This window comes from Amphiura filiformis, chromosome 5 (assembly GCF_039555335.1).
Source record: "Amphiura filiformis chromosome 5, Afil_fr2py, whole genome shotgun sequence".
In the NCBI taxonomy this organism is placed as follows: domain Eukaryota; kingdom Metazoa; phylum Echinodermata; class Ophiuroidea; order Amphilepidida; family Amphiuridae; genus Amphiura; species Amphiura filiformis.
This window is the reverse complement of record NC_092632.1, coordinates 29,209,165-29,232,986: the sequence shown is the minus strand read 5'-3', so window position 1 is coordinate 29,232,986 and position 23,822 is coordinate 29,209,165. Positions and strand designations below refer to the sequence as shown.

At 34.7% G+C, this 23,822-nt stretch overlaps 1 protein-coding gene across 12 annotated transcripts in view; it reads left to right on the top strand.

Moving 5' to 3' along the window:
* LOC140152931 (uncharacterized) overlaps nucleotides 1-23,822 on the top strand; it is a 114,603-nt gene that overhangs the window by 29,666 nt on the left and 61,115 nt on the right. For all 12 annotated transcript variants that reach the window (XM_072175483.1, XM_072175482.1, XM_072175481.1 and 9 more), the window contains exon 2: nucleotides 16,083-16,235. In XM_072175483.1, the coding sequence (XP_072031584.1) occupies nucleotides 16,083-16,235 (153 nt within the window). The remainder of the gene's footprint in view (nucleotides 1-16,082; nucleotides 16,236-23,822) is intronic.

The following is a 23,822-nucleotide window of genomic DNA, read 5'->3' as shown; positions in this document are numbered from 1 at the left end:
AAAAAACACATCATCGTAGCTATGTGAAGAACCACTGAGTGAATAGTAGGAAGTTTTTGACGAAGCATTCAAATTTGGATCTTAAAATTTGAATTTGTTGAACAAATTGTGTTGTAATTGTTAGCATATTGCGTGCAGGCAAAAACCGTATGAGGCGGGTTAAATTAATGTCTCATCTGAAGGGATGCAGTGAGCAATGCAGGGTCAATCTCTTGCTATCCTACCGAAGGTTAGTCAGATGCGTTGATAGAGGAGGTGTTCTTGCAGGATCTTGTCGTAAGTCGAAGTTTGCTTTAGTGTTTAATCTTGTAAGCCGGTGGATTATTACGCATTACAACAATATCTGTGTGTGTAATACTGAAGGAAGTGAACTTCAATCCTGTCAGAAATAATTTACCAAATCAGGAGAGAAGCGAAGCATGTCCATTCGCGGCTTCCTGAATTTAGCTTGGCGAAGCATATAAGAGATGTGCATAATTTGTCTTTGATCAAGGGCAAAAGAGGACATAATGCCATCACCCCAAGAGAAGAGGTATTGGGTGATGTTTCGGTGGCAATAATCTTTGGCTAAAGTTGCTCCAAAAAGTAACACTGACATACTAGAATAAATGTATCATTGTCTAAACTTAAGTTATAACGCCTGAATTAGCATAGATTGCAAATACCAATACCAATTCATAACCTCATTAATAATCGCGATGCGTGCGATCCAATCATATCTGCGCCCCACGGGATATTCCTCGGTTCCAAAGCACAATGTTTAGATATTTCACAATACCCTCAAAACAACTGATGCGCAGTCATTAACCTCTAATCAAGATCACTAGGGTAAATGGAATGCTAATTTGGGGATTAATAAAGTGACAGTATTCGAATATTTCAATCAGATTTACCCAGTCGTCATTTCTGGTATGGACATTATACCTAACATCTCTTGGTGTACCGAATACAATTCACAGAAGAATTGATGTCCAAGACAGCGTTTGATCTTGTCATTTGGTGTTTTCAACTAAAATTGTGCATGGCAAATTTCTTTTCAAGATCTGTGGTCACGTTCATTACCAAGAAGAAACAATTTTAGTTTATAAACCAAATAAACATAAAGAGCAAAGGGTGCAAATTCTGAACATATATTGCTATACAGGCAATAATACTGCAAAAGGAAATAAATTGAATAACATGCTAGTAGTAACTGTTGCTCTCATATGCAGTGAGCCAGCCGCCCATCAGGTATTAATCTAAAATAGTATCTTACATACATTTTTTGCAGCAGTAACAACATTATTAAAATGACTAATTCGCGCCAGATGATCACGTTACCACTGACACGAAGATCAAGCAGTTCCAATGCTATCCATGCATGGCAAGACCATATTGATTAGGGTCATCCATTAAGACCTGGAGTTTTCCTGCAATAAATTTGCTGTAAATTGCGTTACCGCTTTTTCTGTATGCACCAAAATGACATACACTGGTTAATCATGTTAATGAATGGTTAAAATTAAGGTAAAGAGCTGGAATGGGCATATTTTTCTATTTGTTATATTCAAGGAAATCTTATCAAGACGTTCAAATAGACAACATGTTATTTTTCTTGGTTATTGAGTTAAGCCAAAAATGTTGTTTTCCTTATTTGGACTCATTGTTCAAGAATCACAAGGCATGTTGAGCTGAGAGTGCAATAATTGGATTCCTCAAGATGTCTAAAGTACGATATAATTGTTACCTTTCACAATACGATACAAGAAAATATTTAAACTTGCAGACACAATTTACAAAACCTCGTTATGATCTTAAGTGAACAAGAAGCAATGCTTCTTCCTGAAAAGTTCTGTAAGTGAGTTTATCAGTCAAATTATTAACTTTATGTAACCCTCATTGATGAGATACTAATTCGTGTAATTTGTCAGATGTGTTGATGTTTGCAAACAATAATTCTAAAAGAAAAGTCGTTATGACTAATAATAATAATAGACAGATAATCACGCTTTATTGCAATAAGATGAGCAATCATATCATTCCATCATAATTATATAATATGTATAGCTGCATGTGAACCCTTGGAACCAAGTATTGGATACTTGATAGGGGTCAGTGGCATAGCCGTGCAAACCAAACATTGACATATCCGGCAAGTTGTCAACACGTCCAATGATGCGATTATTACCTGATCCCTGATCACGAAGTTATTATTTGTTGTCCATGACAAGAAGTAGTGTCATAAAATGTTACATCATGCACCTGCTCACATTCATATTTTTCTCATTTGATTATTATATATAAGAAAAAAGATGAAAGATCAAAACCATAATGTACCCCTGGATATTGATTGCAATTTCCAAGTACCTGTAGTTTGGCCAGTCATGTCAGTGTCAATGGTGCAGATCTGTACTCGTCATCAATCACTGTCTTCATACTTCATAGCGAAGTCTGTGTAGCAGTTTATACTTGGGGGACTATGGTATTGTCTTGTACAAGTTAAGTAAGGACAACTTTATCAGTCAATAAAAAAGATGAGAAATCATATAGTTCCTTCATAATAAATTTACATAGCTTTATCTGAACCCTTGGAACCAAGTATTGTATACTTCATTGGGATCAGTGGCATAGCCGTGCAACCCAAATATTGACATATCCGGCAATTTGTCAACGCGTCCAATGATGCGATTTTTACCTGATCCCTGATCACGTTTTTGTACATTATTATTTGCTGTCCATGACAAAAAATTATAGTGTCATAAAAGTTACATCATGACACCTGTTCACATTAAACTTTGTCACATTTAAATATTATTTATTACAAAAAGATGGAAGATTAAAACCATATAAATTACCATTAGCATTTTACATGTTTTATATTGATTACAAGCTATATACAGCTGAAGAGCACTCGTCATCAATCGATATCCTCATACTTACATAATGAAAATGTGCAACAGTTTGGACAGATATGCGTCTTTGCAAGTTTAAAAGCAAGGACAACTTTGTTATGTTATGTTAAACATTTCGTAACTACTAAGAGCAGAACAAAATCCATTTCACTTCGTGAATGACTAATTAAATCAGTATATTTCCTAGATAAAGCTTTGTATTGTTCGTAGTTTTCATGTTGTATTAATTGATAATTAACAATCTGTTTCTTACAGTTTTCATTTGCATCAAAGGCCTTCTGAAGCTCAAATTAATAACAATTTTGACTAACTACCCAATTCTTGTACACAAACATCCAATCTTGGCAGCAGAACATACACATAGCCACTGGATTTATGTGATGATGAACTCCAAATAACAGAATGCTCAACACGCTATGCTTGTCGCAAACGAATCTTATTCATTGGCCAAATGCACTTGCTCATAGCAGCTGATTAATCTTTTTTGCAGCTTTGCATTTGAGGTAACGGTATATCGTTCATAAAGTAGTTTAATAACCACATATCTTTGGAATCATATTGCAATTGGATAGATGGAACATTGGATAACTTCCAATCAACGTCATCATGACAATAAATTTCCTTTGCATTGACATTGACTAGAAGTGGTTGGGACAGGGTAATAGAAATGACAGGTACAACTTGGGGCAGAACCCTTCGGGGGAAGGAGGCTATAAAAATGGCAAGGAATTCTTGAAACAAGGTAACCATAGACACGTTGCAGAATTAGAGTGTTTGGACAAGTTAAGTGTTGGACAAAAGTTTTATCTCGTTTTTCGAGGATATGTAGTCTAAATTGTGTCTAAAACTGGTATTCCTACAAAAATAATAAGCTTATAAATGAGGGGATTTTGAGCAAAAATGAGTTTAACATGGAGGTACTGGGTTAGTTCCTTTGTCTACATATATGCCCTTAAAATATAGGAGTGCCTCCTCAGAACAGGATAATACGAGTGACAGTTACAACTTGAACTTCTTTACTTTGTAACCACTTCAGGATTCGAGACCACAATTTGTAGCCACAAGTGTACTCTTAAATTACAAACAGGAAAGAACGCCCATCTACAATCAGTAAAGATCATAATCAATGATGAAGTGATGGAAAAATAAATACATTTGTTAAATATCTTCAAATATTTCTTGGTGGTTTCAAAAAGGTAAATGTGGTTTGACAAAAATTAAAGTTAATCATGCATGAAGTCTATACGGGAAGCATTCAAAAGGATCAAATACAATAAACAAACATTTGGAAACTTTTTATAAAACAATTTTATTGTAAGCTTCATTCTTTCAACATCTCAAACAACGTTCGTGAAAACTATGAGTGATTGTTGAAATAGGGTGCCACCTGGAAATTCTGAGTTATGTGAATAACATTCAAGCTGTTTGGTTATAAATTGGTATTCTACGTAAATGTTACGTAAATGTAAAAATTTCACATTATTTGTATGCCACCTCTTTTCATTTGCTACATTTGTACAATGCTACACTCATTTATATTAGGGTCGCTCTCAGGATGAGACATGGAGACTCCCATCTATCAATACACCAATTTAATAGACCACGAGCTTCTTATAAGAACTTTCTATGATCACGTGGTCAGAATGTACAAGAATTAAATGAATTGCAATCATTACAAAATAGTTGAATGACTTATAGTTGGAGTTATAACGATAATACATGTAGTTGTGAAGACAAGAATTAATTGACTTTGACAAATATTGACAATAAATCGCAACAATTATGCACACATCATCTAATTTAAACAGATGGATACGATCAAATAGACAATTAGATAGCAACTACATACAAGGAAATTGGGAATCATTTGTTACATATGTTTAAATTCTATTTGATTTCCTGTGGGCGCATCATACACTTTAGCAATTGTGTTCCAGAGTCGATTCCTGTTATTCGTCAAAATGTATAATAAGATTTAAAACTCGTAGTAATATACTTTATTGAATAAGACTAATGCTTTCTTTGAAGCAAGTCCAAGACCTTAATCAAAATGTGTGTATATAGATGTTGCTTTCAACGAAACAAATCATGTTAATGTAAGCATGATTACGTAATCACAGGCAACATTCAGCTTAAATTGCGACAAAGTTGCGCGGCTTCCTTTCTCTCGACTCCCCGAGTTTGATACAGCTCATCTGTTTCGTTGTTTTTCTAAATATACTTCCATCAAATAAAGTTTACAGCTTTTCTTAGAAGATAAATTACAGATAAACGCACTTCTGACTTTGTTTTGTTTTTCTTCAGGAAATAATGAGGTAACTTTTAGTTAGGAATTTGGAAACGGTCCATGTAATTTATTTCTTGGGGAATCCCTTGCCGCGTCCTAATATCTGAGTTTGCGCTTGTTTATTTGTTTTTAAGTTCATCTTACATCCATTGACTTGGGTGTTCTTAGAGGACCTTTTTAAATTGAAGTATTGTGAGTCAACTATTAAACTTTGACGACTATTCCGTTTTTGCAACTTCTGTATCAGTATTTCAAATAATCTTTATTCATCAGAAATGCACACGGACATGAATATATGCATTTCAGCGTATGAAACTATCCATCTATGATATGTTTATCAGGTGGTACATCTATGTCCTACATTTATGTCACCCCAAAATGCCAAGATAAACCAGGTGTAAAATAAGGTGCAGGAAGGTTACGTTTGTTCCAATTACAAGCCAATTTAAGAAATTAATAAAGCGTTTACGAAAGACAGGAAATACAGTAACCAACTGTAATGATATAGCCAGTGGATGATGAGTGTAGTGTACGATTTTACTGGTTTAAATTCAGATTAATATTTAGATGTAGTTCATAATGTTTTTTTTACGTATGCGTTATCAATTTAAAAATAGAAGTAGATTTGAATCATACTTTCAGTTTTGATATGAGTTTTGTACATTTTCAGGACGAAGAGGTGTACTGAATGTTAAGTTATGTTATTCCTCTCTTAAACGACCTTATGGCGAAACCTGCATTTATGTTGACAATAAACAATAAACCCATAATCTTACACGGAACCAAAACGTGATGGTAAGTCACATAGACAAGATAATAAACACGGGACCAGCATAAACACACGTGACTACAATTCAATTAACAAAGGTCATTAACAATATTGCAGAGGTTAGTTGATTAAGCTTGATTCCACCTGCCCAATATACAGTGCCAATTTGATCTCATTTTTGTGTAGTTATGCGCCAGTAAGGGGTCATTCCGCGAGTGTACAAGCAAATTGGAATTAACCCCATGAGAACCACCTGCCTATTGGTCAAAAAGACGTTTTCATTATCAATTGGACCAATCAGCAACATTGTTATAATAATTTCACCACACAAAAAAATTGGGTGAATTGTTTGCAAAGCTCCATTCTGATTGGTGATTAAACGGAAGATATTTATGTAATTGACCAATCAGAGGCGATGTTAGATCGGCAGGTAGTGCTCAGAAGTTTAACTAAATGTGTCCTTACAGATGAGTATGGTTGAGATACTGAAAGGACGGGAGGGATGAAATATCAATCGACAGCGGTGTCTTCATCAACTCTACTGTTGTTATCAGTCTGCGCAACCCAGATCTAGGTTTCTGCAATATAGGTGTTGTAACCTAAACTGTCTTGAACGAATGTAATTTACGTTTTAAATGTCAATGACGAGACTCACACCTCTTACTCATAATTTGATCGCGAATCACACCCATTCCTAGTGCCCTGCATCCTTAAATTATCATTCTGTAATAACCATAGTTTATACAAAATCATGAGTAAGCAATACGGAAAAAGATATGTTTATACAATTAAGTTAATTCGTAACTTATTAAATCTATACGAGTCATAGGCGTATAATGCACTTGTAATTTTAGTTAATCATTTCTACGCGAAAACGAGTGATGATCCAAATATCTTTTTGCACACAAAATCTGCTCAACCTTGATCTTATGGATCATTGGACAGTTCATTTAAGTATGAACAAATTGTAACTTCGATCGGTGGTTCTTAAAAGAGACCTGAGTATTTGGTAACAATATCGTGACCGTTGCTGAATTGATTTACTCTCACGTGGACCCAATTCTTTTACTCCAATATGCTTGTATACTTATTGAATGACCTTTACATGTACTCGTACTCAAAAACTTGAGGTTAATTTTTTGGCTATGATTGTTGAATGCAGATTACTGGACTACGGGATGAGACCATTTTGGTTGACAGTGTCAGTGGAACATGGATATCCTTAATGCGACAGGTTGCTATTGGGTGATAGATTGGACGTATAAAATACATGGCAAAGGCTTATACCTAATGACTTTCCGGGATACTCGAGGAATCCGTCATCTCCTTTTGCCTGGATCTTTGCTAATCGTGATATCGCAAAAAAATAGTATTGAAATAAACCTTGATTTAATTTATAATACTTTGTAACATCACAAGTCATGTGTGACTTAATATGTAATATAATCGAAGAATTCATTATATGAACCTAAATAATCCCAGAGTTGTAGAGTTTGAGCCAGAGTTGTAACTAGTCCGATAATAGAGTCAAAAGACTCAAGTCACCGTATGATCTAATAGGCCAGTTAATCTAGTGATATACCCACCACTAATTGCAATAGAAACCATTCAAGAGTTTTTCACTTCAAATATAGTATATAATAATGACATATCAAAGGTCACGGAAAATTAGAGTAGTGGAACATGCATTTTTTTCAAAATGGCCGCCAAAGTGCTTTGGTGGCCATTTTGAAAATAAACATGTTCCACTACTTAGATTTTCTGTGACTTTTATTTTGAGCAAAAAATACTTGAATGGTTTCTATTGCAATTAGTGGTGGGTTTGGCGATATTTTGTCATAGATTAATTGGCCTATTATATGGAGAAATTTAGAAAAAATCTGAGTCGAATCATTTACCAATAGTATGCGTTCACAGACATGATAGATCGTTCCATGTACAAAAACACATTTTTAAACGGTGTTTTAAGGGATCTGGAATGAGCGTTTTGAGCGTTTCGACAGTATTTTTTGTGGGACATGAGAGCACATCAGACATATCGAATTGCATTCTGTTCATGCCCCACCCCTTAATTCAGGATGAGAACAATGTTTGCGATTCTGCGCGCGTCAATAAAGTCCCATCTTGAAGTCACATAAAGCCCGGGCCAGTCATGCATAACGTAACACACAACGAGCGTGAGTGATGCATCCAACTACGCGCACGCCATTTTGTACCAATACAATTTATATGAGTTATAAGCCAAACAAACTTTATGGAACATCCCGGTAAAACATGCGCGCATGACCCGGACTACATTTTGAATTAAAAAGACATACTTAGATATGATCGCAGAGGAAGTTGAATATTTTTGTTATCGTAACATCTAGTTCATGCTCTGTTTATGAAAATGGTCATTATTTTGATATTCTTAAAACGTCGAGCACCAATGAAACGAACATGGTAAATAAACATTCACGCGATAAAATAAACAAGATCTAACTTTATATCCTGTAAGCTTGATTTGTACTTTTACATTATCTGCAGAGCATCTTTTTCTGTTAAGTTTTATATCCCGAATTTTTAATAAAAATTCTGAGAAAAGCCGCAAATATGAGTCACAATGATTTAAAGCCTTGTGACCTTTACCTTGACCTTTGAAATTAATTTTGAAGGATGAAATTAATGAGCAGTGTCATTTATAATCATCTTGGGATTAAAGTTCACGAAGAGATGACGACAAGATAATATTTTTAAACAATATGATTATATAATATTTCGCCGGATTCTACACATTCTCGTACATAAGCAATTAGTTATCTTTACAAGAAGTCTTCATTATAATCGTCATCGTCGTCATCATCATCAACATCATCATCATCATCATCATCAACATCATCATCATCATCATCATTATCATCATCGTCATTATCATCATCATCGTCATCGTCATCATCATCATCATCATCATCATCATCATCATCATCATCTTCATCACCATCAGCAGCACCAACAGCAGCATCATCGTCATCGTCATCCTCATCGTCGTCATGCCATTATTGCAACTGATTGAATCAGTCAGCATCACCTTAATGTACCTTGATCTGCACCTTAATAGTCCAACAAACCAATCCTAATCCTAACTTTATCCGTGATTTCGACCTAATCCCTCCGCTAAACTGATCCTAGCCATAGATCTATTCCTACATGCCTTATGTCAAATCTGTGTCCATTCTCTAAGGCTAACAATGGTGGCGACGTCTTGCTGATCTATGTATAGTTTGCCTTTAGATATCATCAACAACATTTTAGCAAAATGTTAACAATTACGTCAAACTGTAAAATTGTTGATAGTTTTGATGACACTTTACATCTATCAACGTATATCATTTATCAAATAGCTTTCTAAATTTAAAAACATCGCCCCCGTCGGGCGTTCCGTGTACTTAGTTTGCAATTTACTATAAACTTCATTACTTTCTTATTGTTTTACTTATAGTTTTCATCACTTTAAAATTCCAATCCTAAGTTTTTTGTTTTGTTTTTGGCTCCAAAAATATCGTTAGTTGTTGACGTAGCCTATTTTGGTTTGTACGTTCATTGTTACACATACAGAATCTTTTTTTTATGTGGGTACCGTACAGAGAAATTATACACACATTTTCGTTTTTTGCATGTGGCAATTACTGTATTTGATTGATTGGTTTTGATGTGATGCAACCACAAACGGAAATAGGAATAAATATCAACAAAGCAATATCTCAATTTTGAGTGTTTCGTGTGACATCATAATACGCGAGATGAGATATTTATGAAAGAAGGATTTTATATGACTTTCGTTCTTATTTTTGTATGTGAAATCTATATTTTATGTGCTTTTCAGGACAAAATTTTAGGAATTGGTAGGAATTTTACTCTGCATTGTTCTTTTGCCTTCTGGATATAAGATCAAATACATATTATAAGTTAATGACCTCAGTTGAAAGTCTGACTAATAATAGGTTCGTTTGGGCAATAGTCTACTGCTGCTGAGATCTTGAAACGATTTCAATTTATCACAGACTCCAATTATAAGTAAAATATAACATAAATGGGTTCTTATAAATCTTTTACATGTATACTATTAATCCACATTGACCTGCTTAAAATGTCTCCAACTGTACTTCTGTATTCAGCTTTTTCAGCAGCTACACCATTTACCCACCTCTTACAAAAACGAAGCCACATAAGCGTTAAATTCCTGTTCTCATCTTTCTTCAAAACTGTTTCTTGAGATCATCAATAATGGTTGTAAAACAAAAGCTTTAGACCGTTGCAAGAGGCACTTGACTTTATTATAGAAATTACAAAACTAACAAGCGAAAGCATTATTATGAAATACAAAAAAGCTGACCAGAAACGAGCAGGTGTATAAACATATAGGTGTATCCAATGGCTCAATTTGTAATTTTGTATAGTAATATTCTGTACATCCTGAAAAAGAAAAGGCTTAGGATGAGAGAGCGAGAATAAAGCTTTTAATATACCCTTCAAATCTCTCAGAATAACTATGACACCAACAAACCAAGGTCGCCTTTTAAACGTAAGTTTCCTTACGTATAGAGGCCTTGCATGTGACGTATCATCCCGTAAATATGGCAAACTATTCAAATGCATTCAACAAAAGCATGATTGCAATCTACCGTGACAGTTCGTCTCACACACATAACCCTGCACTACGATCAAATAGGTTGATGACAACATTTGATTGAATGGACTGCACTCCGCCATAACTGCGGTGAAGGACACCGGTTCAAATCCTTTGTTTGGAGCCAATCGATAATTTCATGCAGAGCCTCTATAATTTCCTTACGTACAATTAGCGTTTTCGAAGCATGGCGTACACAATAGGAGGGCAGTATTCATGGTATTCAATATGTGACGTGTCATGTCAAAAGGAGACACGTTTGGGCAGGTTATCAATTATGAGGTTTTTACATATTTTAAATACAGAGATATTTTGCTCTACATCGCCGTTTTCCCCAATGAAATCGGACATTCCTAAGCGAAGATATTGAATTCGCAAGTTATGGTATTATAAAATTGGAAATTGAGATATCGGCCTTTAAAAATATTGTTGACAATGTTGAGAATAGGAATTACCTTGAAAAATGTCTCAGAAAATACAAGATGCCAGTTATATCCCGGTCTGATACTATCAGACAATATTTTAAACATTAATAATATCACAAATTCACAACAAACCCAAATTGTGAAATAATCACCTGCGGGCAGATTTTTGGCTATTTCTCCATTTATGATCCTGCCCAAAAGTGTCTCCTTTTGACATGACACGTCACATATGGTTAAAACCCGCCAAATTCAAAAGCCTTTACCTATGTCGTGCAGTGCCATCCTATTATGTGCGCCATACCTCTAAAGGCTAATGGGCTTGCTCTTCGAATGGGCTTGTCATTAAATGTTTCATCAACCCCCCCCCCAAAAAAAAGTCATACAAACTCTTAAATTAGTCACGTTTTCAGACATCGTTAGAGTGCCAAGATTCAGTATGTGTTATATACTAGCTCCTTTCATTTATGGCAGCATCATCTCTCTTTGGAATAATTACCGGGTTTCCTGTTCTACTTTCAGACCATTTCTCGTCACTAATAACAATGTGTTTGACTAGCCAAAGGGAAACATTTAATAGCGTAGATAAGAGACATGAAACTTCATGAGTATGCTAGCGAGAATATTATGAAATATTCAATGTTCAAATTTTTTGAAACTTAAGGGATCTAAAATGAGCGTTTATTGCATTTCGACAGTATTTTTTGTGGGACATGAGAGCACCTCAGACCTATCGAATTGCATTCTGAATACGAAGCATGTCTTTCTGATATCAAATAATTTTCATTTTTTGAAAATCACAATATAATACAAATTTTATGACAAATTATAAAAATTTGATATTTTTCAAATTTTTGATATATATAACAGTCCTCGAAGTAAATTATATAAATCTAATGATATATTCTTAAAGTGTATGTAGCAGGGAGGAAAAAGCCGACGGTCAATTGAAAATTTTGACCTTTCATATTGAAGATATGGATTTTTTCCCAAAAAGACCTAATTTTTTTTTTTGTGTTTTGGGAAAAAAATCCATATCTTCAATACGAAAGGTCAAAATTTTCAATTGATCGTCGGCTTTTCATCCCACCTACATACACTTTAAGTATAAATCATCAGATTTATAAATTTTACTTCAAGTACTGTTAAATATCAAAATATCAATTTTTAATGATTTGCCATAAAATGTGTATTAAATTGCGAATTTCAAAAATCAAAATTATTTGATATCAGAATGACATTCTTCGTATTCAGAATGCAATTCGATATGTCTGATGTGCTCTAATGTCCCAAAATAAATACTGTCCAAACGTTCATACCCCAGCCCTTAAAGAATTACTAAATTTACCGAAATGTGGCAACCACTTCAAAGCGTTGTTGTATTATATATAATAGATGATTGTGAAAAACGTTATTTACGAGAAACTAAATGCGTATGAATGTTTGAATCAGATTTTCTTTACGACCACATTAATTATCATTGAATTTTCGTTATTGAAATTAAAAATTGATTTTCCAAGTGAATTCTGGATAAATTTAAGACAAAGTATCAAGTACAGTTAAAACGCCATTTTGAAATGCAAGTAGTTAATAAAATGTAAAAATGTAAAGCCTGTGGATTTTATTTTAAATCTTTTAATAAAGTATTTGAGATAGTATAAGTTCAATTAAGGGCACTAAAGTACAAGCATTTTCATCTTTGTTTTCAACCTGTCTGTAAATAACTGCATGGATATATCAACAGGGTGGATTTAAGCTGATTTATAAATTAAACTTCTAATTGGGTTTAAGTCCCAGTGAATTACACACGCCAATAGTAATAACTCTAAGTAAGATTCAAGTTAAAGTACACGAATTCTACCAATGCAAACATTTCATCGAGTAAAGAACAAGATTACCAAAGCATGCATCAACTTTACTTTGATTACTAATATAAACTTTATAAAGGCCCCACTCCGCAGACAAAAGCACTTTTAAATTCGTAGAAGCCACCCCTTCAAGGCATTCTCAGTCTAAATGTCAATTAGCTCTTTCCTCAGTATCTTCCTTGAGTTTTGTTCCATACAAAGGGCATCTAAAGGTCCCTGAAGTGTACTTTAGAAAGATACACAATACAAAAGCAATATTAAACGACAGCAACAAAATCATCTGTGTTTCAAGGATTTGACCCATATTAAAACGATTAATACCAAAAACTTAGTACATACTGAAAATATATAAGTAGGGATGACCAATGAACCATCAACTTGATTAGAACACTCCCATAGACATGCAGGGAGCTCAACTGTGCACTGCTTGCACATACATTTCTAAATTGATCTCATTCTTTTATTTTTCAATATTTTTCTGTAAAATTTGGGGAAGTTACTGCCAATTATATTTTGTAACTATCTTGCAAATTACAGCAACATAACTTATTTTGTTTTTCTGTAAGTGCGAGTCAAAATTGGTCCATCGCCACAGTGCGCTTAATTGCCAGTGGCTGAGTTTAGCACTGCTCAAGAATGGCACAAAATATTCAAATCAGTAAGATCAGGTGAAAAACGTGGCCTACTGAGCTGTAATTTGGCAGAGTTGCCAGTAATACCTCTATCATACCCTCTGTAAAAATGTTAAAAAATTAAACAAGTAGATCTCGAGTTACAAATTAAATCACCAGCTTCCCTTTGGAATTTTTATATTCCTTTCAAATCATGTTAAGAAGACACCTTTTGAACATAAATGTGAAGTTTCGTGCTCATTCGATGTATTGTTCACCTGATCTTAACCCTAAACGTTTTCTTATATTTAGGCCTATAATATCTACAACTTGCTGCTGGCTATACCTTGTTTAGGACTTTCAAAAGAAGTACCTGAATGTGCAACCATAACTGTTTTAAAATAGCCCGCGATAGTCATGCAGGTAACTCCGAGGTCAAGCATTGAATTGGTTTGAACAAAGATACTCATAATGTATTGAGTGCTACTTTGGTTTGAATGAGGAATACTACAGGAATACACATGAGCATGATGAGGATAATCTCTATTGTTGTGAATGAGTCAATGACCTTCAAAACTTAAGATTTTGTTTACATACACCTACTAATTGGTCATATTAAACCCAATAACATTGAAATTCTTGGTTGTGAAAAAAAGTTCACCTACTTAGTGCAATTTTGATTTTGTGCCATATCGGCTATCTTGGATGATTTTTGGCAAATGTTCTCTAAATGCATGATTTCAATGCCTTGGTTTGAAAAAAATAAGTTATGCCAGTGACTAGTTAAGTGCCATTTCATAAGAAACCCTTTGATACTTTCACAATATGCTTGTTTCATGTTTGCAAATATGTTAAAATAAAGAAATATATAAAGGTAAATATATGCTTATGCCAATTTTGCTCCCAACTGCTATTTTTGGACCTTGTCATTTTATTTCGTTCCAATGACCGGTCAGAATGGGAAACTTTGATAATTCATAATTCGAAAAGTTTTTGACCGATTTTGACCATTTAACCACCAAAATACTTCTGTTGATTAGTTCTACTCAGAAAACAATCTTTTGTAGCAATAGGGTCAACATGAAATTGTGATGGTTATCCCTAATATAAGCTTATTCAACAGTTTCATGAACCTTTACATATTTCTTCATTTTTTATTAGCATACTGCTCAGATAACTGGGGACGCAAACAGAGAAACCCACTTTCAAAAACACTGACTCAGAACAAACCTTTGATTTCTCGTACTCAATTCTTTCATCAAATCTATAACTATCCCATCTCTGTGTCAACATCCATTGTATCGCTTTGGGTTGTCTGTATCTAATCAGTATTTCTGCTCACTTTTTGTAATTCAAACAAAAGACGATACGAAACGAAAAACGCCTAGCCGCTTTGGTATTGTCAATTGTCAATGTGGTTAATGCCTGTCAATCAAACCTGGTAACGATAGCTATCAATCTATCCTTGTGACTGGACAATAGGCATCTATAGGCACATCTATATAAGAACATTTTCGAATCAGCTATTGTTATGCATTGCAACAAATTTGAACTGAGCCACAGTACATATCACAACACTGAGCTACGGCTTTTGCAAATTATTGACAGAATTGCATAATCAATTGCGCGTAGTATATGTGAGGAAAGAAGTTGACATTTATTTTATTTCTGTTGCACTTGGAACCATACTTTACGAGTATTCGTGTATTTCCCATGCGTCAATATTGATTTTAATGTCTTCCTGATAGAAAACAAGTTAAATGTTTGAACGGATCCTGTAATGACCTAGTTTTCACACATCAATCATATAAGAAAATTACAAGTTGTACTTATAAATGATACATAACAGAGAGAGAGAGAAAGTATCTAACATGTACAAACTGTATACAAACTTTATACAAACTTGAACTGTTTCCCTAAACCTTTCCTGTCTATAATATACACACATTGAGACATAAACTACCCAGGGCAGATTTTATTAAGGTACTTGTCATCATTCCGTCTAAACTAAAATAAATGGATGAAAAAATCTGGTTCCGTTTCGTAGCGCCTCATTAAGCGCACCTGCCAAAAAGTCAACTTAGCAAGTGCAGGTGCCAAAGTTGGTTTTGTTATGTTGTTAACTTTGTTTGCATTACATTGTATAATGTATAATGAAAAAAAAAAAAAAAAAAACAAAAAACCAAAACCTGTTCTACATTCTCAAACCTGCCTTAAAAGATGTTAACGCAGTTAAAGGACATCGTGGAGTATTATTTTGTTAACATGATGCGATTTCGATTTAAAACATGAAGGAAGACCCAATTGACCTCCCATATGAATCGTTATTATTTGGTTATTCCGGGGATTATTCCCGAAATGCTTTGCAAACCCATAACTACGCGTTATTATTAAAGTGTGATTGCCGGCCAGTGAAACGGTTCCACTAGTCGAGCGTGCACTTTGACAATGTGTTCATCGGTTTCTTCGCAAAAGTTTTTGGGAAGTGCAGTACTGCAGTTAATAAAATAATTCAATAGCTTACACTTAATTTGTGCATTTCTCATTCCCTTTGTTTCTTTTTTACAGTTGGCGTTTTATCTCAGGACTGTACATTTGACAATACAGATAACCCATTATGTAGCTGGGTTCCAGATCTATCAAACAGTGACTACATATGGAAACTCGGAGAAGGACCAACTCCACAGAAAAAAACCGGTCCACCGGCTGACCACTCAGGAGGTAAGTCGAAGTCAAAAACATCTTTTTAAATGGGACCTGAAATAATTACCTGAAATTTGGAGGAGGGAAAATCCCATTGGTGATGCCGCCAATGGTCAAAACTAAGATCATCACTTCAATAGCGTACAGAAGACATAAAAGCATAGCCTTATATAGGCCTACAGCCTATTAAGCATTCTTAAAAATTCTTAAAGTAGATACGTTTTCCAGGAAGTCGCTACAGGCAAGTAAAGAAACCGACTTCCCCTCTAGCACTCAACAACCTTTCATAAGTGAAACAAGAAACCTCACATAGGGAGGTTGTTACCCAAATCCTTCCCCCAATACACCACAGACCAGTCTAATGGGGCTATCTATATTACACCTTTTAAACCATATCTACCAGAACTGCCGAAACACAACTTAAGTACGCTGAATGACATGCAATGAAGAATGTTGTATCAATGCCTAGCGAGCATTGTCCATACGGCCGAATCAGATTCTGATTAGCTGCCAATGAAACACTATTGACAACTATTATTCTATAATGGAACCTCATAAAATTAGATTTATTAATTAAAAAGGATTCCTGTAGATGCAGGTCCAATATCAAATTACTCAGTTTTGAAAGACGCCATTGTTACATTTTGTCGACCGACGTAATTTTCCCAACAGCAGACAATCTTTTTTTGTGATTTTGAATAATACTTTTGGTTTTAAATACGGTTCTAAACCATTCAACAGATAAACGTAGAAGTGCATATACCGGCCTAACGCTAGTGGGTCCACTCCAATCCAATCTGGTATTCATATTTACAAACAAAATTGTGGATATTTGCAAATAGATTATACAGTATTACTCTACGTCCCAACACCAATTGGCCATTATATTGCATCTGTACCTTAGTTTCTAAAATAATTATTTTCTAGCAACTCTAACCATAGAACATCAAATATCAAAGAAAAAATGAATAAAAAGAAAGGAAGACATCGTGCTAAGGCAACAAAATAACTTACCACTTTTTACAATTACAAGGATAGATCAATTTACCATGTTTTATATGTATATTGGAAATATAATATTCCTAGAGAAATTATTAGATACCTGGTAGACCACCATAATTCAATACATCTAATTTCATCTGAATCTTACCCTGTATATAATTGGAAATTATGACGACCTAAATCTCTAACAGTTTACAGTATTATGAAAATATATAGCCATATAAACTAGCCTTCTATCTAGTAAATACACGTACATTGCCTATGGTTATGGATAAAATCGTTATCTCCGATGGTTTCCAAGGAATTGAGAGAATCACAACTGTCAAAACATTGCGTTCTATCCATGGTTATAGGCCAAAAGAAAACTCCATGAAAATCTAAAATTAACGTTGTGCAACATTTGACATTTTCAAGGTAGCAACGCTCTGTTGAATGTCTTATTCTCATAAATGGTTTACCCCGTTAAAGAACATAATATTGTTTCCGAATCCGAATGAACGGTAATTGTTATCGCGTGTATAGTATTTTTAGGCTGCTTCATGTAATTGAATATTGCGTTATTTTTGGTTGTTTAGAAAATTCAGTAGACTACCTTTTCCCTTTGTAAAACGGTTGCCGCACAAATATACCTGGTAACATACCGACTACTGGGGGCACATGTCAAGTCAAGGGCAGTGGACAATTCAGAAAATGTAGTGCTGTTAATTATAAAAATCTGATCGTACATGTAGTTAAGTGCAAAGTAAAACTGTATCGTCTGCTAAGTCACAATATCCCAATGAGGAGGACATTTGACGTGATGAAAATTATCTACGATTTACAAAATATATTAAGATTCTTGTTTTTCTAATATGTTGAACAGCATATGTTTTGTTATTTATAATCTCCAAAGTTTCAATCGCAACGAGAACATACCTAATATCACATATACAAATGAATGGGGGGATAACCCTTTGACCCTAATTCGTTCTCTTTACGATTGAAACTTTGGATATTATGAAAAACAAAATTACATGAAACTTTAATGATTATGAAAAAAACCCACAAATTTGCTCCTTTTAATCAAAAATTCAACAAAAGTACACTAAATTAAGTTGTATTCTACAATATATTAGAAAATCAAGCATTTTAATTAATAATTTTGTAAATTATAATAAATAATGTGTATAACGTAGGGTCAAAAAGGTAAAAAGCCTACCCTTTGGTCGATGGTCAAAAGCATCTATAGTCATTAACAAAACAGGTACTATACGTTACCTGGGAGAGAACTTTTCTGGGCAGACTGCTGTGCATATTCATGAAATCAATGGAATATCGACTGTTTGGAACACAAAAAGGTTAACTGGTTTTTCAAATCAGTGCAAAGTCAATGATTATAGGGTATTTCTGAAATATTTAAGGGGGTAGTACACCCCTGGCCAATTTTGTGCCTATTTTTGCATTTAAAAAAAAATTATAGCGCATTGGTGACAAGTAAGATATGTATATTATAGGGGCAAGGACCTCAACTACTGCACTAAAAATTCAGCAACTCAAGGCAAGAAGTTATTGATTTATTGATCAAATATTGGTTTTCCCTCATTTTTGACTGTAACTCCACAACTGTTGTCTGTGTTGAAATAAAACTTCCAGTGCAGTAGTTGTAGTCCTTGCCCCTATAATATACATATCTTACTTGTCACCAATGCGCTATAATTTTGGAGAAAAATGCAAAAATAGGCACAAAATTGGGCAGGGGTGTAGTACCCCCTTAAGCAGACTTACACAACGATCACATTTCTTTTTATAATTGTGATGCGATCAAGCAAATTAGTTGGAACTCGGAAATATTGAATTTTCAGTTTCTTATAGGATAGTAACAAACATTTACAAAGCTGCATTTTGTAGAAAACACCATTGAAATTGAACAACCACTTCCAAAGATAATGAGCATTAAAGAGTTTCCAAAACAACAGAAAACAAAAGGAAATATTTCCTTTGTTTGGCTATATCTCAAAATCAATATTTCCGAATTCCGACTGATTTTGCTTGATCGCATCACAATTAACAGCACTACATTTTCTGAAGTGTCCAATGCCCTTGACTTGACATTGTGCCCCCAGCAGTCGGTATGTTACCAGTTATATTTTTGCGGCAACCGTTTTACAAAGGAAAAAGGTAGTCTACTGAATTTTCTAAACAACCAAAAATAACGCAATATTCAATTACATGAAGCAGCCTAAAATACTATACAAGCGATAACAATTACCGTTCATTCGGATTCGGAAACAATATTATGTTCTTTAACGGGGTAAAACATTTGTGAGATTTACGACATTCAACAGAGCGTTGCTACCTTAAAAATGTCAAATGTTGCACAAAGTTAATTTTAGATTTTCATGGAGTTTTCTTTGGGCTTATAACCATGGATAGAACGCAATGTTTTGATAGTTGTGATTCTCTCAATTCCTTGGAAACCATAATAGATAACGATTTTATCCATAACCATAGGCAATGTACGTGTATTTGTAAATATAGAAGGCTAGTTTTATGGCTATTTCCATAATATTGTAAACTGTTAAAAATCTAGGTCGTCATAATTTCCAATTATTTAGGCCTATAGGATAAGAGTCAAATGAAATTAGATGCATTGAATTCTGAGGCTCTACCAGGTGTCTAATTAGTGGCCCACTAGCGTTCGGTTACTATGTGCACTTGCATTTTTCTACGTTTATCAGTAGCGATAGTTGTTTCAATGTCGGTGTCAACTACTATAGACTACATAGATTAAAGACAACAACTGTATGTGACCGTACACTACGAATCAGCCGTAAAGTCGGCCCGGTCAATATTCATTTATTTCGTGTTTAGAAAATATACATCATAAGGTTTAAAATGGTATATCATTTGACTTCAAAACGATATCCAGAAGCAGGTTATGGTTCAGGAGTGTCCTCTCATTGTTAATTGTTGGTTATACCTAGACAAAATACAATGCTTTGTAACCCACCACTTGAACAGAATTTAGCCAAAGCAAACAAAGACTACGGCTATTTAAGGATTCTATAGAAATAGGTAGAAGCTTATTTTCCTCTTCAGCAATAGGATTATTGATTTGTTTAAACGGTGTTTGACTGGCGCTATCAGATGAGATACATGTCGTACCAAATTGAGGTACCTATGAATACGACCTTCACGCACATTTTACACTGTAACTCAGAATACAATTTGCCGACTTTACGACCCATTCGTAGAGTACGCCACATATAGTCATGGTACACTTTCGTGGCAAACATTTGACGTAAAGAATGTTTATAATAGGCTATACATCGAACTCAAAATTTGAGCACAGGGCCAACTACATGTTGATTCTCCTTCATTCCGGATATCATTGGTTTGTACACAGGAAAACCAGATAGTAAAATGACGAATAAAACACTTGTGAAGGAAACAATCTGTGACCATTGTGGTACATAGGTCACCTGGAGGATCGCGGAATTCCCAAAAATAGAAGTGGAATGGAACGTTTATCTATGGCAAGTTTTGCATCAACGTTATAAGGATAATTATGTCAGCTATAGGGCATTGTTATCAAGGGAGTAACAGGCATTTGAAAATTTCAACAGGAAAGTACCTGTTATTTTCAGCATTTGTTTTTAGCCCAACTTGACTGAACAAAGTGGTTTTTTAGATAATTTGGGAGAGGCACTTAACGATCTTTTTATATATAAACGTAATTGGTTAACTACAGCCCATGAAACCATATAATGGGTGCAAATATATAAATACCATTTCAATAGGCTGAACTTCATGTTGTCTGGTATAGATAATGATTTGTCTCAATTGGAGTATCGGCAGATATATTTATCGTGATGAAATTATTCCTATGCTTTATTATTTTAGGAGTCAAATCAACGTTATTGTATCAAAAATCGTTATATATCCGTGTGTAACATACTGCAGTTACTGTCCGTTTTCCTATACACAATACACAGTGCTCTCACCATTGACGCGCGACCTTTACAAATAGTGTATGAAGAAGTATATTGCATTTGCCTAGTTAACATCACTGTGTGAAAAATAACCGGCCAATATTTTATCTATTCTCCAAACTTCTAGCAAATATATTTCTCTAACATGGCCTAAAATTACAGCTAGGTTAGATGTTCAGAAGGGGTCGTACTTTCGTAGAATATGAGTGAGGGCAAAAGCATAGCTAGCTCATAGCTAGCCAACTCCCCGTGTTAATTGAATGGAGATTTGACCGAAAATATTGAGCTATATTGGTAACGGACCGCTCCGTTCTGAAGGATGCCACAAAAAAACGGTACAAGCTACATTTAAACTATTCTATGAAATTCTAGAAAATATAGTTTTGTAACATGTCCTAAATTTTTAGCTAATTTAGGTGTTTGGAGAGGGTCGCACTTTTGTGTTTTAGGAAGGATATGTAAACGACAGAAAACAAAAATATGAAGAAATTATTTCCAAACCGTGTTAAGTCAACAATCATTATGTTGCTCATTTTCAAGAATGCTGGTTAACAAAAAGCAGGGCATTGTCTCATTTCGTGAACAAAGGTGCACATACCATTGTTTCCTTCCGTTTCCTTTATAATCGGTTACCCAACTGAAGCTATAATACCAGCTTTATTGCGATATCGCACATTGAAAACAGACACATGTGCACAACCAGAGAAGATCCGATTTAATCAGTTGAGCTGTTTCAATGAGTGTTATCTTGGTTTAATAGCTTTTAATGGGGTTTAAGTCCTGCAAAGGTCGAGATGAATTCTACTGTAGACATGACTGCATCATGACTCAATCTCCTCCCCTAAATGTAAGCACTCTCAATTCAAAAGAGTATTTGGCACAATATATGCTGATAAAGTGAAGACCACTACGCCCAACTGGGTGCATTATAGGGCAAAAGTGAAATTGAAAGCACCCAATTTGGCAAATTTTGGTGCTTTTTGAAATCCAAGTACAAATTTTTTGCAATGCTGCAGAGCATGAAATTCTATTTGCAAACACAATTTTTAGCGGGTTAATCCCTCCTTCTGATAAGTTTTGATTAGGAAAAAATCAAACTTGGACACAAATAATAGAAAAACATGATAGATGGGCAATATCAATAATTTAGGCCACTCATAAGACTCTGTAGACCATTCTTTGTCAATTACAACACTCCATCTAATATTGTCAAGACATACAACTTTTAAGGATGAAGGCCAGAGATCACGAACATTTGGATTCACGGCAATCTTTTTATATAACACATGGATCTTTAATCATGTTAATGAAATCAATATTTCAAGATCTCAGCCGATTTTTACATGCCAGAATAGGCTATAAAGTATACAAATTGGAGCCAAATATATTTATTTTATACACGGTGACGAATGTATTCGTAACGCTATGGTACACAAATACCTTACAGGCACATAAATGCGTTATTTAAAAAATCCAGAAATGCTAAGTCATAGATTTACACATTTAAGGTGCTACACCCGGTGTCATAATAAGCACCCACCTTGAGGTTGAAAGCTAACACTCCATACGCTGGATCTGGATCAACCTAATCTTTCAGGACAAAATTCTTTCACTTACATGTAAAATGTTTATATTTGCATAAAATGACCTTTTGAATATTGGGTACAAAAACTCAAAAGTCCATAAAATAAAGGTCAAATTTACAGTTATGATTGTTGAATGGATGTTAACGAGCTGTGGCATATGAAAGGAGACCGTCATGGTTCGTAGTGTCGCTAATCTGTTCCAGTTGAAATCCATACACCCTTTATGGAAGAAATGACCTAAATCTCCATAGGGGGTGTAGATTTCGAATGGAGTCACTCACTTAGGTAACCCCATTTGAAATTCACACTCCCTGATTGAGAGATTAAGGTCATGTCTTCCATAGGGGGCGTATGGATTTCAACTGGAACAGCCCAATGCCTGACTCGTCTAGATGGATGTGCTTGGAAGGAAAAGATACCAAGATGTATCACATACGAGGGCTTAGATATGGAGTCAGAGATATGCATCATATATTCAAATTCACAGTGCCTGCCTTGTTGAGTCCCTAGGATTTATATTATGCTTAAATGAGTTCACGTGGTGAAATGATGATTTATTCTATAGTCTTAAAGTGGCACTTATTGGACATCGTTTCTTAACTTCTAAGATGTGATACCATACATAACTTTGAAAATATTACTTAAGTCATGAAGTGGCATTAATGATGAACAAGATGAACAGCTGCATGCGAGACTCTTCTATTGCGTTGCATTTGAATCTCTCCCCATTGCTTAATACTTGCTTGCTAATTTCGGGCCATATTCTCCTGGTCTGCATCGCAGTTCCCAGGTCAGATGTAACCAGTTGCGTCAAAAAAAACTGGAAATTGTCAAGATTTAGGAATTACTGTCTAACCCCCGAAAGTTTTGATACTAACAAACATTTTCTAAGTTTTGTAGTTTTTTATAGCTGACTGTCAGCATTTATTGCAGTTGTCATCAAATAGATTTTATTGGCATGCTATTTTACATCTGTTTTAAAGGATAGTTTCCGAATTTATGACAGATCACCATTTCAGAATTAGCTTGATACATGTGTTTGAGGT